The sequence below is a fragment of the Hydra vulgaris genome, chromosome 04 (genome assembly GCF_038396675.1).
Source record: "Hydra vulgaris chromosome 04, alternate assembly HydraT2T_AEP".
In the NCBI taxonomy this organism is placed as follows: domain Eukaryota; kingdom Metazoa; phylum Cnidaria; class Hydrozoa; order Anthoathecata; family Hydridae; genus Hydra; species Hydra vulgaris.
The window spans coordinates 31,131,137-31,150,820 of NC_088923.1; the positions used below are offsets into that span (position 1 = coordinate 31,131,137).

Genomic DNA, 19,684 nt, shown 5'->3' on the forward strand with positions numbered 1-19,684 from the left:
TCATACTGTCATTGTTCATACTATCATTGTTCATACTATCATTGTTCATACTATCATTGTTCATACTATCATTGTTCATACTATCATTGTTCATACTGTCATTGTTCATACTATCATTGTTCATACTATCATTGTTCATACTATCATTGTTCATACTATCATTGTTCATACTATCATTGTTCATACTGTCATTGTTCATACTGTCATTGTTCATACTATCATTGCTCGTACTATCATACAATGATAATACTATCATTGTTCATACTATCATTGTTTATACTATCATTGTTCATACTATCATTGTTCATACTATCATTGTTCATACTATCATTGTTCATACTATCATTGTTCATGCTATCATTGTTCATATTGTCATTGTTCATACTATCATTGTTCATACTATCATTGTTCATACTATCATTGTTCATACTATCATTGTTCATACTATCATTGTTCATACTATCATTGTTCATACTATCATTGTTCATACTATCATTGTTCATACTATCATTGTTCATACTATCATTGTTCATACTGTCATTCTTCTTACTATCATTACCAAACTCTTTAAATCTTTAATTAACAAGTTTATATCTCACCTTGAGTCTAACAGTTTACTTTATGCCAATTAGCATGGATTGCTATCCTTTTGTTTTAGTGCTGAACCTTTATGTTATAACTGTTAACTGTTGTAATAGAAAGGTTCTATTGTGCATTAGAAATAGGAAGGCAAGGGCTAATGGTCTTGACATATTAGAGACTTTTGATGAAACTAGGTATACTAGTTTTTTCCATAAGCTTGCTTTATATGGTGCATTTGTGAAAGTTTTTAAAATTATTTAATTTCAGTTGTCCTTGATAGCTGACATTCTTCTTCATTTTCAGTAACTTCCTTGATTCTGTGTTGTTTCTCATTTATATTTAATGATAGGCAGTATCAGCCCAGAAAAGCCAATTAAAATGAGAAAAGACTTAGATAAACAAGAATTACCTAAAATATATAGAAATGCAGTTTATATATTTCAGCTAATTCTAGACAGACAACTGGTTTTATTTATTATCATAAATAAAATCAGTTGTCTGTTAGCTAAGCCAAATTTTTCTAAAACAAGAATATCATCTATATTTAGATAACTATTACACTAAAGTTGTTTTTTTTGAATACCTTCATGAGAATAAGGTTTACAAAACAGGTACTGTAATAATTCATCGAAGTCAATTTCCAAAATATCGCTATACTTCCAGTTGCTTCAAAGGTAGAGGGTGTAGGTTTTGGCCAGATAAGCAAAATTGGTAAATCCTTTTTCACAGTGCACTGTGATAAGACTGTAAGGACTTAGATCACCTTAAATATTACATTAATAAAAGAGTACCTTTATGAAAATAAAGTTTACAAAACAGGTACCGCATTAGTTCATAGTGATCAATTTCCAAAAAATCACTGTACCCTGGTTTCAACTTCAAAAATGAAGTTGCTTTGAGAGTAGAGAGTGCTGTATATCACATTTAAAATATCAAATTTAAAAAGTTGTTAGTCAAGTAAAATGAGGAAAAATTCTGAATTAGCTGCAGCTAATTCAGAATCAGATTTGGATATCTTAGCGTCAGCTCTTTTAATTTGCATTAATTCTGCCATATATTTGCATTATATTTTAATTTTATCATAAATTTTCATCAAACAAACATTTTGTGCTACTATATTCATTTTCTTTAGCTTGCCTATAATTAGGGTTAGGACTATTGTAATTGTAATGGAAACAATAATAGTAACAATAATTATTATTATTGTATTAACTTAATTTAGAAACAATAACAATACTTGTGATTTACAACTATTGTAATTCTGTAATACAATAACAATAAATATTGTATTGCAATTCATCTTTATAAAACATTAACAATATCTGGAAAAAAAATGTATTGTAATAACCCACTACAATAACAATAAATATTGTATTGTAATTCGTCTTTGTAATACAATAACAATATATTGCTATTGTAATAAAAGACATTAACATTTTTATTTAAGAAGAATTATTATGTTTAACTGTTTGTGTTACTAAAGTTAATTTTCATATATATTTTAAGTTCCTTTGCCGCATTAAAATCAAGAGGAAAAAATAAAAGAGCGGAATAAAATAATTTATGAATGTTATTTTTCATAATAGTAAGGCTATCATCAGACAGGCAATACTTTGCGGCCATTTAGAGCTTAGAAATACATAACAAGATAGATGATGCGAAATCTAAATATGTAAAAAATAAAATTTGCAATATATTGCAAATCCGTAAATAAAAAATAGCAAAAATAATAGTAAGTTTGTCAGAAATGAATATAAATACGTTAAAATACGTTAGCTTTTCTACTTTAATGTAAAGTAATACACTACAATAGTTATTGTAATTGTTTTCATCAAAACAATACAATAGTTATTGTAATTTTATTGTATTGTTAGAAAAAAAACAATACAATACTTATTGTAATTGTTTTTCATCACAGCAATACAATACCAAAATAAAATTTTTTTATTGTTTCTGTAATACTACAATACAATATTATTGTATTGTAATGTGTAATTGTATTTAATTTTTAAAATTACAATAGTCCTAACCCTAGCCATAATGACCCACTGGTAATTCATCTGTTTGCTTTATACCAACTGGTAAATAATTGGTCTACTTATTTTTATTAGTTGCTGGTAATGCCAGTTTTGCACATTTCATTCGCACACACACACTTAGACACAAGAACATTATGTTATATGGCCATCACTTAAATTATTGATTATTGTCGATTATTGTCTGAGAAAAACTAAATACTTATTTGAAATTTAAATTGATCTTAGCTTTATTAATCATTTTAAAAAGGCAATAAAAGTGACAAATTGTACTTAATCAAATGTGGTCTAAAACAGTAGCATATAACTATTTTTTGTTTGAATTTATTTGTCATAAAATATATGTTAAAACGCTGTTTACAAAATAAAACATATTAAAAACCATGAAGAAGACGGTACTAAGATAATGTCAAATTAATGAGATAAATCAAAGTTATGAAACTTAAACCAATTTTTATGGTTTGAACTAAAGTTTCCACTGTGTAACCCACTGCTGTGTTTATACAAATTTTTAATATGAGATTTTATGCAAAAAATCTTTTTTTCATTTAAATTCTTTGAATTAAGTCTTTTTGTTTTATTTTAGATTTTACATTTTTTTTTGGTTGATAATACTATGGAAATTCGAGAAATACATACTCCTAATGATGGAAGAGATCCATTTCCAGTTTTTATTGGTAGAAGAAGAATTCCTATTGACTTAAATAATATTCCTGGTAAAAATAAACTATAATATATATAATATATTGTTACTCTCAGGTGCTTAATTCAAAGTGCAATGGAAATAAAAAGGTGGGGGTAGACAATTTTGTCTAGATCTAATAAACAAAAGGTCTTTACAAAGAGGTGGGTGGGAATTTATTTTCAAATCTAATAAATGAGGGGTTGTATTCATAGAAGGTGGTGTAGCTTATGACTTGTATTTTATAACAGCTGTTTTATCATAATTTCAATAAGATTTAATATGCTATATAAGTTTTGTACTGCACAGTGGTCTAAAATGCCAAAAAATCTGGTCAAAATAATAATTTTTAAAGGAAAGAAAATATGAGTTCTTAGTTTTCTCCTAACCTCTAGTATATTGAGTTTTTTGAATTAAGTGATGTAATTTGCCCAAATAGTGTTTGTTATGGAAATCATTTTGCTCTAAAATCAGTGTTATATATGTGAATATTAGGGGTTGATTCAGTATTTTTTTTTCATATTTGAGTTAAGTAACTTCCAGGTAGGTTTTAAACTCCAACCTTTTGTATTTTCATACTTATGTCATATAAAGATATTTTCCCCAAAATTGTGTTCTTTAGAGCCTTGAAACCAAAAATACCAGAAAAAGTAGGCAACAACTGCCCACTTGTGAGGGAAATTTGTTTTTCAAAATATAAATTCTAATATCCTGAATAGATGAATAATATCTTGTTTAAAAGTTATATCTAATTTAAATTTACAGCCCTCGTGGTTTTGAGGGTTGTAACTTTTGAATGCTAGATGACGGAAAAATCAATTCCCCTCACATTTAGGCAGGGGATACATACTTTTTAGGGCATTTTTGTTCCCAGTCAATTTTTGGCAAAACACTCTTAATGACATATGTATGAGCATACAAAAGTTTGGAAAAGTTACCTTAAAGTTATTTAACCCAAACACCAAAATATCCTAGATCCACTCCTATTTATATAAATTTTTATTTATATAAATATTTATATAAAGAATTTTATTTTACTAGAATTGAAACTTGAAGAAAATAAAAGATATCTTTGTAAAACGCAGGGATACGTAGTCAATGTTAATAATTATTAAAGACTAATAGTTGAACTATAATAGTATTCGAAAGTAGTTGCTAACATATTCTATCATTTTTTTGAAAGCTTGCTTATAATTAAGTATAAATTTATTATATATATTGAAAGTTTACTTATAATTAAGTATAAGTCATTTAAATAAGTATAAATTATTTAAAATAACGATCAATTTGGACTTAAGATGTTAAAATATATTTCTTTTATCATTTACATTTTTAAGTACCTACTTAACACTCCTGATTTCAGTTTTATAAAGTTAACATTTTATTGTAAAGTAATTTTCTAGGAAGTTAACAGTCTTATACCGGAGATAAAATAAAAGAGTGATAATTTTGTTACAAACAATGTTTAAATGACTGCTCCATTTAAAAGGGGCTGAGTAATAGAAATACTAGGTGTGCATCTCAAATGACCAGTATGTGTACTTTCAATATGAGTAACTAAAGTTTGATAATTAAAAATTTGAGTTTTAACCTAATAATTCCCACAAATAATTCCCACTGTGTTGTAATGTTAAATAAACACAACTAATAGAAAAATAACAATATATAACATCTTTTATATATAAGCCATCTTTTATATTTATTATATATAATTGCCACATATATTTAAAAACACTGTTACTGTTCATCCACAAATAACAAATTTTTACATCTTCACATCTCTGGAATGTATTGGCTTTTGCCTCCTTGTCAACTATTCTTCGATTCTGGGTATGTTCTTCTTCAGTTAAAAGTAGTTTGGACGTATCAAGTTTATCACTAATGATAGGATCGAGTTTCTCATTACTGATGGTATCATAATGTATACTATCTTCATTAATATATTTAAAACTATCCTAGGATTAGTTAGGCATTTGTATATTTGGTCTCAGTGTGCTAATGTACCTGAAGAATTATTCCTTAATATGATTGCAGTATTTTGCCCGGCCTGAGAGATAAATAAGCTCAAGTTTTGAATCTGGTCTTTGGCTATACCATAAGGGTGATCCACTTTCAAAGCTCATTGTGAGAGGAGGTCTTAACTGCCTCCCTATCATCTAGGAAGGACTCCTTGATCTATCTGCATGAGGTATTGGTCTGTAACTAAAAAGCATCCTACTTAAATATCAATATATTAAACCTTTATTCAGTGAATAAGCTTTTGAACTCATCTTGACTGTCTCTACCATTCTTTTAGCTACTCTATTAGATTAAGAATGGTGGGTTCTTATAAGGTAAGCAACCTATTTTCTTCAGCCACTGGTATAAAGTAGTATCATTAAATTCTGCAGCCTTATCTGATACCAAAACTCCATTTCTTGAAAAGACACTTTGTAGTACTGCCTTCACTGTGGTAGCTTCATGGTTGTTTATCTTAATAAAGGCCATCCAGAAAAAGAATTAAAAACAGTCCAACACCCTGTATATAGGCATGAACCATATGCACTCTGTACCAAAGTTTGTTTTCGTTTGGCTATGTATGTAATGTCCTCTCTTTCTTCACCTTTATCTCCACACATTATTCACAGTTTTTTATATATTCTTCAACATCTTGACAGTAGCCAGGCCACCAAACTTCCAATTTTAATATACATCAAGTTTGCATTGTGCATGAATGTCATCAAGGACTGATTTGATGAACTCCTTTCTCATTGTTTTAAGAGATACAATAAGATCACCATTACATACAATTCCCTTTTCAATAGTCAATTTGTTCCTGTTAGATTTATAAGGTCTTTTTGCCACAGCATCTGCTCCAATTATTTTAACTAATTTTGGTTTTGATATCTATCAATACTCTATCTATTTCTGTTTCTTTTATTATCTACTCAAGATTCACAATATCTGACTCCACTAAGTGTATAAAAGTTTCTTTGTCTTTTTCCTCATCTTGTGGTAGAAAAGACAATCTTGATAATGCATTCGCAAGAGGAATGTTTTCTCCTTTTTTATAGCTGACATTGTAATCAAATGCCATCAATTGCAGGGCCCATCTTAAAATTGTAGGTCAAAATTTAAAATAAGTTAGTTGTACGCCATTTTTTAACAGTATATTTGCTTTGTAATTAATTAAATGCCCATAAATAATAGGTTTTATACTTTTATACAAAGTTAATTTTACAACTTTGTTGTAAAATTAACTTTGCTGTAAAATTAAGTTTGTTGCATTAACATTTAATACATCCATACCAATTAAACCATAATTCTTTGCACAGTCTGCAACAATAATTTGTACAATATTCATTTTAGATTCAGTTTCCAAAAGTTGTCTCAAATTCGCCTAGGACTTTAATTATTGTATCATCGAATGTTATCAGTCTGAGATTTTTGTAATTTAGTTTAGACATTATTTCCCAAAAATTTTTAGGTATGACCTGACTTCCAGTATCAACTTGTATTTTTATATTGTAATCATTTATTTTTACATAAATCTCTGAGTTTGTATCATTCATGTTAATGGAATATACACTAGCATCATCATTCTCCATTTTCTCTACTTTTCTTTTATAATTAATGTTTTTAAAGTGGTTCATTTTTCCACATTTTTTACGACTTTTCCCAAATGCTGGCCATTTTTTTGGTTGGTGTTAAAGGCCACAATATTTACATTTAATTGTTTTATTTTTATTTTTATTGGTATAATTAACTGCAAGGAGGTCTATGTTTATCTCATCTTTTAATTTCTTTGACTGTATGGAAGCTAAAAAGCATCTAATCCATCCTTCTGTATTATCTGGATTACCTAAAGTCAAATCGGATTCTACTTGTAGCGCCATTGTTATATCATTAACAAAACAAGGCTACTAGAAAAATAACAATACAACACATCTTTTATATGTAAGCCACCTTTTATATTTATAATATATAATTGCCATATATATAAAAACACTGTTACTGTTTGTCCACACATTACAAAGTTTTACAGCTTCACACACTGTACTATGGTGAGAAATATTATGTACTTGGTAGTGAAGCCAGTTTCTCATTTTTGATGAAATAAAGATTTACAAGATTTTATTTATAGGTCGACAGTTTTTATAGTCGGATTACATTGAAAGTTTTTACTTTTTTATCAGTGAGTTTGTATTCTCTAATTTTTATAACTGGTTTACACAGCAAGTTTTTTTTTTAGTTTTGAGATTTTTTTTGTTGATTATTAACAAGTAAAAGTTAAAGATAAAAATTGATATATTTCTCATAATTTAGTTTTGCAGTGATGAAGAACTTAATTCAGTTTTTAAATAGTAAATAAAAAAACATTATATTATATATCCTGATTTACTGTTTTGTAAAACTTTAAATTTTGTGTGTTCAAGTTTAGAAAAAAAAAAGTTTTTTGATTACTTCTTTAGTTTCCTTTCCTGCAATTTGTATGGAATTATCTGAAAATGAAATAACTGAATGGTTCGAACCGAAGCATTTCAAAATTGGGGAAACATTGTTTATCCTAGGGCGTCGTTTTCTCCTTTATGACTGTGACAACTTTACTAAATCTTACTATAGAGAAAAGTTCAATGTTCAAGAATTTACACCATTAGATGTAACAACAAAGGTTACTAACTTGAAGGAAAAGGTAAGTTAAAAATTCTTTTACTGAAGTGTATGATCTAATATTAATAATATCTTAAATGTACAAGATCAAAAAAAAAATTTTGGCTTGGCTTTTTTTGACTTGAAAAAATATATGAAACAAATAAATAGTTTCTTAAAATCCTTGAAACTTGTAGACACATTATTGCATTTTAAAAGTACTTTACATCATTTGACATTAATATTATTTTATGCTGTTTGAGTATGTTTATCACAGTTGTTTTTTTTATTAATAAATAATTACTAGGTTGCATAGTTTGAATCTTTTTTTTTTATATAAATTAGTAGATGTTTATTAATACACTTTTTGTAAATTCTTAACACTCTGCTTTAAAAAACCTCTAGTTTAGTTTTAGAAACTAGTCTAGTTCATGCAGCTTTGTATAAATGTTTATCTAAGGATGCATTTAAAACTTTTTTTTTTTTTTTTTGCGTTTATATACTTATATAAGTGTTTTGTATTTGTATTTGTTTAGCAAATTCCTCCATATAATGGTTATGGGTCATTAGAAGATTCTTTACAATCATGTTTATCTTTAATACCCCAACCTCCGAAAAAAGATTTTATTAAAATTCTAGAAAATGCTAATAAAGTGTTACGTTATTTAGCTATTATGGTAAGTTGTAAACTGCTATCTTAAAATATATTTGTAATTTTTCACTAAAATGTTAAAAAAGCTTTTCATTACTATTTGTTTTGTTGACTCAGCAACAAATAACTTAAACATTATTTAAATAATACTAAAATTTAAGTCATAAATTTATTTAAATAAAATAAATAGGTAAAGATAAAATAATAATATTCGAACTAAAATAGTTTTACCTAATTGCAAATGATTGTTTTCTTTTTTTTGTTAGTTATTTTATTTTAGAAATCTGTTCATGCTGAAGATAAACTTAGACATTTTATCATCTCTTACTATCTTTCTGATGAAATGATAGCAATTTATGAGAAATCTCAGCGAAATTCAGGAATATTAGGAGGAAAGTTTTTAGAACGTACTCGTGTCCAGAAGCCAGGTTCACATGTTGACTCACCAGAATTTTATACACCAGCAGATTTTGCCATTGGAGCAGTGATGGAAATATTTAAACATAGGTTTATTATTACTGATGCAGATGAATATGTATTAAAGTACTTAGAGTCTGGAAAATTTCCAATATCTACAATAAACTCTATTAGAATTAAACATGGTAAAGAACCGTTAGAAACCTTAGATGGGATTAACACTTTAAAAGAAAATGAGTTGATGAGTAATAGTAAACATTATTCTGAAAGTCAATCAAGGTAGCTATAAAATTCGCCAGTTATTTTTATCTTTTATTTTTTTGTTTATTAACTGCAAGCACCAATTTAACATGTAATGACAGAACTTTTAATTTTTAAACATTATGGTTTACTCTGCCTTCTTGTCATCTGATCCTCTCTATCCAGCCACTTTTTTTAGCGGCACACACATCTGTGTAATTTATATATTTTAAATTATATCAATATTGATATTATTTTATATTATTAAACTTTCTTTATACATAAAACGCACAATTATTGTTTATATGTACTAAAAAAAACTTTATTCTATTAAAATATGACTGTAAAACTCAAATATTATGCAGCTACTACCATTTTAAACTATTTATTTAAAAAAAAAGAAAAATCAAAATATTTATAGTTTACATAACAATTTTGAGTCACTTCTTGTTAAGTTTAAAAATTTGACTTTATCCTTACTCCTTTATATTAATTTATAGACTATATATTATCTATAAAATTATATTTAAACCTTTATACAGTGAACTCCTGATATCTCGAACCCCAGATAACTTAAACTTCTAGTAACTCAAAGTACTTTTGAGTTCCCTTGAACCCTATATATAATAATATTTTCTGATAAAAGCCATTTGATAACTTGAATCCCTATTAGCTCAAACATTCACTAGGTTGAACCGTTTTATTTGTTCTCATGGCTAATCTTTGTCTGATAACTCAAACTTTAGAAGAAAAATAAAAACAAAATCTTAGTAAAAGTTATAGTTTATAGAATAAGTTATACTAATGTGCATTGGAATATTATAATAAAAGTTGTTGTGTTAAGCATCTGATGGTTGGCTTGATCATTGGAAAAACAGGTATAAAATTTCTTTCAAGAGGGAATGTGGAGAGGGTAACTCTTATTGAGATGACTATATTATAAAAGGAAACAACTCTTCCTGCAATTTTATCCACGTTTAAACTTCATGAAATTTATAATGTAGATGAATTTAGATTATTTTTTTACATGCAACCTAATAAGTCACTGAATCTTCGATCTGACACTTGTATAGAGGAAAAGCACAGTAAAATTCGTCTTACTAGGATAGCTGCAGCAAATGCAGTGGGTGATATCCTATGTTTGTAATACGTAAATCAAAATCACCTCGTTGCTTCAAAAGAGTTAAGCACTTACCTTGCTTTTACCTTACCTTGGTAGAGAAATCAAAATAAAAGCTGGATGGATAGCGTACTGTTTGAAGAGTAGATATAGGTAATGGATACAAAGTTTACAAAAGAAAAGAAGAAAGTAGTATTTATAATAGATAAATACGTTGATAAATTGTTGGGTGCGCTTGGCACCCAACGATTGGTAATCTAAAATCTATTGAGCTCATTTTTTTACCACCAAATAACACCTCTCAACTTCAACCAATGGATTAGGGAGTTATACAGTTTATTTGGCATTATAAAGACCAGTTGTAGCTATCAATAATAAAAAAAGATCTTCCTGTTTTTTTAGTTTTAGATGCAATGAAAATGCTTGATCTTGCACGGCAAAAAGTAAAAATCTCCACCATTATTAATTGTTTTGCAAAATCAGGAATTTTGGAGGATCAACAAAAACCTGCCCATTTGAATGAAGACGACGACCCCTTCAAATAGTTTCAAGATCAGATAGAAAAACTTGATAATTTTTATCCTCCATCTACAACAGCTGAAGATGTCATTTCTGTAGATAAAAACTTAATGAGAACAGTACCTTTAAAACAGTACCTACTAACAAATAAACAGTTGATAAAAGTAAAAAATGCAGCAAATGAACATAATGCTAATGACGAGGAAAATTAAGATGATGATAATGCGATCAATCTAGTTTGTCTAAAAGTTTGTGATGTTCAGGAGGCACCTAAATGCCCTTTAGTCTTAATGGTGAAGACTTTCAACAAAAGCTCGATGCAGTCTCAATTATGTTCAATATTGTCAAAAGTTTATGTTATAGAATGTCCTCATACTCGAATATTCGCAAACTCTATTTTCTCGGTACCTTGAAGGTTTGAGACGGAAAGAGTTCACTGTATTTAAATATTATTTAGGAGTTTCTAATTAAGAAATATGATTTTATTAATAATATACTCATGTGTGGAAGAATTAGTCAAAATTTAGCTGTAATTATTTTTTATTTTTTCTAGGACATAATATATATATAGTCCACTATATAGTTACTATATGGCCCGCTACATAGCTTTTAAATAACCCGATATATAGGTACTACATAGCCCACGGGCTACCTACTCACTACATAGCTATTACAAATTATGCGACAACATAACCTTTAATATAGCTACTACATAAATTGTTACATAGTAACTACATAACCTACTCATAGCTACTACTTGGCCAGCTACATAACTACTACATAGCCCTTGGCCTGCAACATAGCTCACTACTTAGCGGCCTGTAGCCCGCCACATGCTTAGTAGATATATATATACATATATCCAATATATATATATATATATATATATATATATATATATATATATATATATATATATATATATATGAATATGTATATATATATATATATATTCTTGAATGTAGACATCATGTATGAGAGTATGTAAATTTTTTAAAAAAAAACAAAAAAACTTTAAAGCTGAAGACGCTGGTCACAACAATCCAGCGAAAATTTCTTTAATAAAAATAAAAATAAATTTAGTATCGAGAGAAACTCGTATTAATTGATGTTTATAAAATAATAATAATAATATATATATATATATATGTATGTATGTATGTATGTATGTATGTATGTATGTATGTATGTATTTTTTTTTTCAATAAAACGATTATAAATCATTATTAAATTGATTTTTATAACTATTTTTTTTTGTTAAGATCCCTTTCAGATCGATTATAATCAAAGTTCATTTTTTACTTTTTCTCTATGCAATATAGTTTTCTAGTTTTTTACCTTAGAAAACGTAAATGCCCACATAACTGCTATGTTTTTATTTTATAGACAGGCTAGTAGGATAGCCGGCGCAATCACTGGAAGAATTAGTCAAAGCTTTAAATAAGCTTTAATTATTTTTTTATTCTTTCTAGAACATAACTCCTATATAGCCCGCTACTTAATGGCCCGTTACATATCTTTTAAATAGCACAATATATAGGTACTACATAGCCCGCGGGCTACCTGCCCGCTAGATAGATATTATACAACATGCTACTACATAACCTGTTATATAGCCCGCTGCATAGCTAATACATAGTCCGTTGCCCGCAACATAGCTTCTACATAAGCACATAGTCGTCTCCACGCTTATATATAAAAAATATTACGCTAATTTTAATTAATTTATGTAAAATAAAAGTTGCAAATGTAAAAAAAACAATTTAATTACAAAATAATTTTAAATTAAATATATTTGCGATATCAAATCAAATGTTGCACGCGTTAATTTAATTTGACGCCAAATAAATTGCAATAAGTTTCCTAAAATTCATTGATATAAGAAAACAAAATATTCTAAAAATAAGTTATGACAACCAATGTAACGAAACTCTAAACTAGCAAAATTTCTGCATTATGGAAATGGCAGCAGTTATTCATTAATTGTAAAGCTTTAAAAGTGTTAAAAAATAAAGGATTTTTATCATTTAAACATGTTCAAACATTAAAATAACTGTCCCGTTATGCCCCACTGTCCCGATATGCCTCACTCTACCCTAGTAGCCCATTATTCCGACTAAGCATTCCTTTTTTAAAAATATTTTCATTTTTATGTAAAGCTTCTGTTTGAATTTCTGCATATTTCATATAAAATAATATTTTTTACTCTAGATACACAAAATACGATCCAGAATATAAGTGGAAGGTATAAGTTTACGTTCAGGAAGCTTTTCTCATATCTATGTTTTTAGCTATTTTTTTATTTTAGTATTATGCAAAATATATTTTAATTTTATAGTAATTTATTTTATAAAAAATTATCAAATAAACTTTTTAAACGCTGGGAGTGTAAAAGTGGTATATATATATATATATATGTATGCATGTATGTATGTATGTATGTATGTATGTATGTATGTATGTATGTGTGTATGTATATATAATAAAAAATTATCAAAGTACATTATAAATTGTAATTAATGTGTAAAAATTTGTAACTGTAAATAATTACATTGCTGTTGTTTTATGTTTCTAATTTTGAAAACTTCTAAAAAATCTAGATTAATCGCGTTTAGATGGCAATTATTTGCGCTAATTTTTTAAAATATTCAAAAATCTTGTACTGCACCATTATATATTCTTTTATGCACCACGGTACTTTACTACTAAGAAAACAAAGGCTTTAATTTAAATAAAACAAATGGCAGATTAAAGTTTTTAACTATAGACAAAAAATCCAAAAATATTAGTCTTGTGTAATTTATAGTTCCAAAGATATCAAAGAGCTCCAAAATCAGTATTTAAAGTTACATAATTAGATTTAAAAAGCGAATTGCCTCATTAAAAGTTTTTTTTTTTTGATATGCTCTGATAACGTAATATAATCACATGAAAAGTTATTAAATATCGTTTGAAAGCTAATCAAGTCTAATTTCCAATGACAGAAATAAGTTTAATAAATCTTATAAAGTTTTGAAAATCACTCATTAAAAAAAAAAATATTGGTACAAAAACAATAACAATTGATTTTGATGAAGTCGGAAAAAAAATCCGTTTAAAATCTTAACTTTACAAAAAATTAAAGTTCAATATATCCTTAATTAACTGCTAAAATAAAACTGGCTGACTCGAAAAAAGATATGAAGATTTAAAACTGTCTCATGCTGAAAATGCAATCTGATAAACTTTTAATCCGTTAACAAAATGATCATTAGCTACGATATTAGGTAGTAAGTTAAAATAATACTTAAATCCGCCGTGTAAAAGATTGTCTATGTGCCAAATTTCAGATTGATTCCTCATTCCATTCATTAAATATATAAAAATTTAACAAAAAAGAATGTTGCAAACAAGTTGGCATAAATAAGAAAACTAAAACCTGAATATTTTTTATTTATTTAAATCTTATGCTCTTACATCCAGAGATATTTTGACTTAGCATAGGAACAGCAACAAATAGTGATCCAAAGTAGCGTCCATTATTGACTAACATTTTTCCTTACCGAATTAGTACTCAAGCGTTGAGTTGGCGGTGGAGTAGAACTCGTATCGCACATTAGTCCGGGTTGTAACAATTCGTTTGGCACTCTAACCAGCTGAGTTATCTAGCCAATATCTCATGAACCTTAAGGAGTTATATTGAGATGTAAATAAAAGTAGTTGTAAAGGAGCTGTAAATAAAAGTAGTGACGATAACTCATCAGATGAGGATAACTATATTTATTAATTTAATGAAAACTTTAATACAGATGTAGAAGTTAATAATGATTAAAATGATTATAAAGCAAAGAATTTTATCTGAAAAATGGAAATAACTTTGGAAATAACAAAGTTTCCGATTTTTTTGAATTAAGTATCATATTAGAAAAATAAATTTGGTTTGTTCAAAATATAGACCGGGCACTGTGCTCCCCTGTAACCCTCAGGTTGAATTTTGGTTTAGTCCAATTTTTTTTTGCTGGTTATTATTATTGGGTTTAAAAAAGAGTATTTAAATTGTTTTTAAAATCTAAACTAACTGCTAAGCATAAAAAAAATATTGATTTACTTTATTAAAATATCCATTTTTAAAATGACGTCATTTATGCAAGTTTTTCGTCAAACAATCGAAATATAAAATAAAAAGTATTATTTCCACGGTATCATTTACCGAAAACGACCATTAAATGTGTTATTTTTACCGAAATGGCTGAAATAAAATTTTTTATTTAGCGCTGGAGGTTTTTTTATTTTTGGAAAACAGTCAATTTAAATTATCTATATTCCATTCAAAACATGATTTGGAGAGAGTATGATATAGAGAAAGATTTTTTGTTCTAGTTCTTTCAAAATATTTATATTATATGCATTGGTACGCTTTGCATTAAGTGAAAAAATGTACAAGTAAATGATTACATTAACTAAATATTTTAAATAGATCATTGTCACATCACTTTAACTATTGTCACATCATTTTAAATAGATCATTGTCACATCATTCATATGAAAATAATGATATATGACGAGAATAAATAAAGTTTTAACAGTATATGTAAAATTATGTTAAAGCAACATAGAATTTTAATAACAACTTATCATGTTTTAATTAAATTATTTATTATTAACCCGTATGGTAAATTTTTGTTTCGTTTTGAATTTTTAATGTTGAAATGAAATTAGGCGCTACTGCAGTTTCTCCCCCCCCCCCTTTTTTTTTTGCTGATTATGATAGAGAATTTTATGCTGATTAAGAATCGTATAAAAACATAGGTCTGAAAATTAACAAAAAGTGCTCTAATTCGCTGTTGAAGTTTAAAAATTTACACTAAAAAACGCTAATATTCGCCATTTTTTCATACTCTGTTATAAATAAAATTCTTTTCAACGATGAATTTAAAAAAGCCTGGTTTCTATCAAAAATGTAAAACAAAACTGTTTAAAAATGCTGAGCGCATCATTTTCTGATTTATCTCTAGCCCAAACCCTAACCCTGTCTCAAATTATGTACTTTTAATCGCGCCAATCCCTATTTCTCAGTCGATGTATGTGCATTTAGTTGTGCCAATTCCTATTTGTCAGTCGATGTATGTGTATTCAATTGCGCCAATCCCTATTTTTCAGTCGATGCATGTACATTTAATTGCGCCAATCCCTATTTGTCAGTCGATTTATGTACATTTAAAAAGCAAAATCTTAAATTAATTTTTAAAAAATTAATTAAAAATATATAAAATATATTATTAAAAACAATTTAATTTCAATATAATTTAATTTTGACGACAATAAAAACCGGGTTGCGTAATTAAAAAAAGACTTTCTAAACGATTGATTTCAAAATGTAAACTTTGATATAAAACGTTTTAAAAAAATGGCGAATATTAGCGTTTTTTAGTGTAAATTTTTAAACTTCAACAGCAAATTAGAGCACTTTTTGTTAATTTTCAGACCTATGTTTTTATACGATTCTTAATCAGCATAAAATTCTCTATCATAATCAGCAATAAAAAAAAGGGGGGGAGAAACTGCAGTAGCGCCATGAAAGGCGCTACTGCAGTTTCTCCCCCCCCCCTTTTTTTTTTGCTGATTATGATAGAGAATTTTATGCTGATTAAGAATCGTATAAAAACATAGGTCTGAAAATTAACAAAAAGTGCTCTAATTCGCTGTTGAAGTTTAAAAATTTACACTAAAAAACGCTAATATTCGCCATTTTTTCATACTCTGTTATAAATAAAATTCTTTTCAACGATGAATTTAAAAAAGCCTGGTTTCTATCAAAAATGTAAAACAAAACTGTTTAAAAATGCTGAGCGCATCATTTTCTGATTTATCTCTAGCCCAAACCCTAACCCTGTCTCAAATTATGTACTTTTAATCGCGCCAATCCCTATTTCTCAGTCGATGTATGTGCATTTAGTTGTGCCAATTCCTATTTGTCAGTCGATGTATGTGTATTCAATTGCGCCAATCCCTATTTTTCAGTCGATGCATGTACATTTAATTGCGCCAATCCCTATTTGTCAGTCGATTTATGTACATTTAAAAAGCAAAATCTTAAATTAATTTTTAAAAAATTAATTAAAAATATATAAAATATATTATTAAAAACAATTTAATTTCAATATAATTTAATTTTGACGACAATAAAAACCGGGTTGCGTAATTAAAAAAAGACTTTCTAAACGATTGATTTCAAAATGTAAACTTTGATATAAAACGTTTTAAAAAAATGGCGAATATTAGCGTTTTTTAGTGTAAATTTTTAAACTTCAACAGCAAATTAGAGCACTTTTTGTTAATTTTCAGACCTATGTTTTTATACGATTCTTAATCAGCATAAAATTCTCTATCATAATCAGCAATAAAAAAAAGGGGGGGAGAAACTGCAGTAGCGCCATGAAATTATATCACAAATTGAATCAAGTAAAGTTTCTTTATTCTAACCAACTGCAACATGTCTATATTTACATTTTACTTGTTGTAAATTAGTTTTTAAATTTTTTTATTTTTTCCTACAATAAATAGTATTTAGAAAATTTTTAGAAAATAAAAAAATAAATAATATTTAGAAAATTCAGGTAGTTCTGTGGAAAATGGCAGAAAGTTTGAACACAATATGTGCATGGTGCTTAGAGATATATGGTAAACGGACTGACAAAATTTTAAAAATCACTCCTGGTATTGAAAAACATATTCAAAACCTAATATGGAGAGAGTATGATGTGGAGAAGGAATGTTGTCCAAAGCTTATATGCTCATCATGTGCAACAAACCTTTATGCTTTAAACAGGGCAGAAACACAAAAAATTGGGAAGTGGATAACTAAATAAATCACAGGTATAATTACAGAATTAAGGAATGTTTTAAAAATAGTGTAAAACATAAGTAATGCATCGTAGCTATGTTTTTGCTATTTATATTAAGAAGATGTAAAAATAGAAAAGTATTTATTTTCCAAAAATTAAAATTTTATAGTTTTACATTCTGAATGTATGAAGTATATTTTAATTTTGCAATAAATTTTATACTTTTATTACAGAATAATCAAAATTTACCATTTTTGTGTTTTTATTAAGATTGATCAACAAAAATTAAAAAGAACAGCAAATATTAAACAAAAGGCAGTTGAGCTTGTTCTAATCAATGATAGAAACACAGAAAGTGATATCAAACTGCAGAAAATATGTTGTCAGTGTTTTTCAGTTATTGGTAAGTATATTTGTACATCAATAATTTAAATATATATATATATATATATATATATATATATATATATATATATATATATATATATATATATATATATATATATATATATATATAAATAAATTTGAACATAAACAATTTAAGCCGATAGATTGAATTACTGATAACTATTGAAATATTTATTAAAGATAAAAGAGTATAAAACTATTAAATACAACAAATATTAAAATAATTTTTACTATGAACTTTAACTGGCTAATAAATAATGGTACCTATTATGCATATTTTTTAATTTAAGGAAAGGGAATAACTCATTTATGCTGCAAAAGCCAAGCTGATGACAATCTTATTAGCCATTCAGAAGCACTTGGACATGTATGTAGTGAACAAATAGCTTCAGGTGCTTGAATTTGTCCTTTAAATTTGAAGTTCTTTAAAATTTAATGTCAAACTTTCTAAAAACAAACATTTTTCTAGAAAACAATTTAATGATTTTTTTACTTTTTCAGGCCTCCTCAAAAATAAAATGAAGAGAGAAAACATTAAGCGTGGTGAAAATTTTCCACTTAAGATCTTCAGAAATACATTAAATGTTGTTGTTGGAAGACCAGATACGAAATCTAAAAGAATATCGCTTAAAAAGTTATCCTTTGATGTTATAATGGAACTCTCAAACTCCTTAAACTTATCCAAAAGAAAAACAAAGATTCTTTGCAGTAACTTGCGTGAAAACCTTGGTAAAAATATGGTTGATACCAATATAACGCTTCAAATGGAAGGGTTACATGATTCTTTGTCGGAAGTCTATGAATTCAAAACTGAAACATTTATGTCAGGAGATGAAAAGTTAACTCGTAGTCTAGTGTTTGTTACGAATACATCAGATCTTATTCTTCACATGATAAAATAGAGAGGTTTAGATCCTTACTCCAGTATTGCTAGAATTTCAGTAGATTCAGGACAGGGATTCTTAAAATGTATTTTAAATGTTTTTGATCCTTTAGACAAATATTCAAGCTTAACAAAGCCTGATGATGCTGTGTGTAAAAAGATCTATAATTTTGTCTTTAGTGGAAGATGTTTTTGAACACAATGGAAACTTTAACTTACTCCTAGCTCCACTGAGGTTAGAGGATGTTAAATACTCAGTGGCATTTGATCTTAAATGCGGGGATTCTTTATTTGGTCTTAGTAGCCACAGTGGTAAGTTTGCATGTCTTTGGTGTGAGGGTGAATGTTTACTTAAAAGTGGTGAAAAAAGAACGTTTGAATCCATAGACTCTAACTACAAAAAATTTGTTGCTGATGGTTGCAGATATAAGCAAATGAACGAGTTCAAAAACTGTATCTCTCCAAGAATTCTTTACCTTGATGATCCACCAGTAACATTGGTTGAACATATCATCCCACCTCCAGAGCTTCACCTTTTTATTAGGATCATTTCAATGTTTGTAAAGATTTTACTTTCTCTGTGGCCTGGGTTTGAGTCATGGCCAAAGACTTATTATATCATGTTTCGAGGCTACCGTGGGATTGGATTAGATGGTAAAAATGCACAAAGATTTTTAGACAATTTGGATAAT

At 27.5% G+C, this 19,684-nt stretch overlaps 2 protein-coding genes across 2 annotated transcripts in view; both read left to right on the forward strand.

Annotated features, from left to right (window-relative positions):
• The window catches only part of LOC100206827 (EF-hand domain-containing protein 1), a 28,438-nt gene extending 14,995 nt beyond the window's left edge, over window positions 1-13,443 (forward strand). Inside the window, exons 5-9 of the mRNA XM_065796053.1 lie at window positions 3,205-3,334; window positions 7,752-7,972; window positions 8,466-8,606; window positions 8,862-9,277; window positions 13,089-13,443. Coding sequence (XP_065652125.1) covers window positions 3,205-3,334; window positions 7,752-7,972; window positions 8,466-8,606; window positions 8,862-9,277; window positions 13,089-13,128 — 948 coding nt within the window. The 3' untranslated portion in view covers window positions 13,129-13,443. The remainder of the gene's footprint in view (window positions 1-3,204; window positions 3,335-7,751; window positions 7,973-8,465; window positions 8,607-8,861; window positions 9,278-13,088) is intronic.
• A 4,281-nt stretch (window positions 13,444-17,724) lies between these two features.
• On the forward strand, window positions 17,725-19,152 carry LOC136079750 (uncharacterized). Its single transcript, XM_065796055.1, has 4 exons — window positions 17,725-17,732; window positions 17,972-18,104; window positions 18,400-18,501; window positions 18,611-19,152. Exon 4 carries the CDS (start codon window positions 18,628-18,630, stop codon window positions 19,009-19,011), a length of 384 nt encoding a protein of 127 aa, XP_065652127.1. The 5' UTR covers window positions 17,725-17,732; window positions 17,972-18,104; window positions 18,400-18,501; window positions 18,611-18,627; the 3' UTR covers window positions 19,012-19,152.
• Window positions 19,153-19,684: the final 532 nt, after the last annotated feature.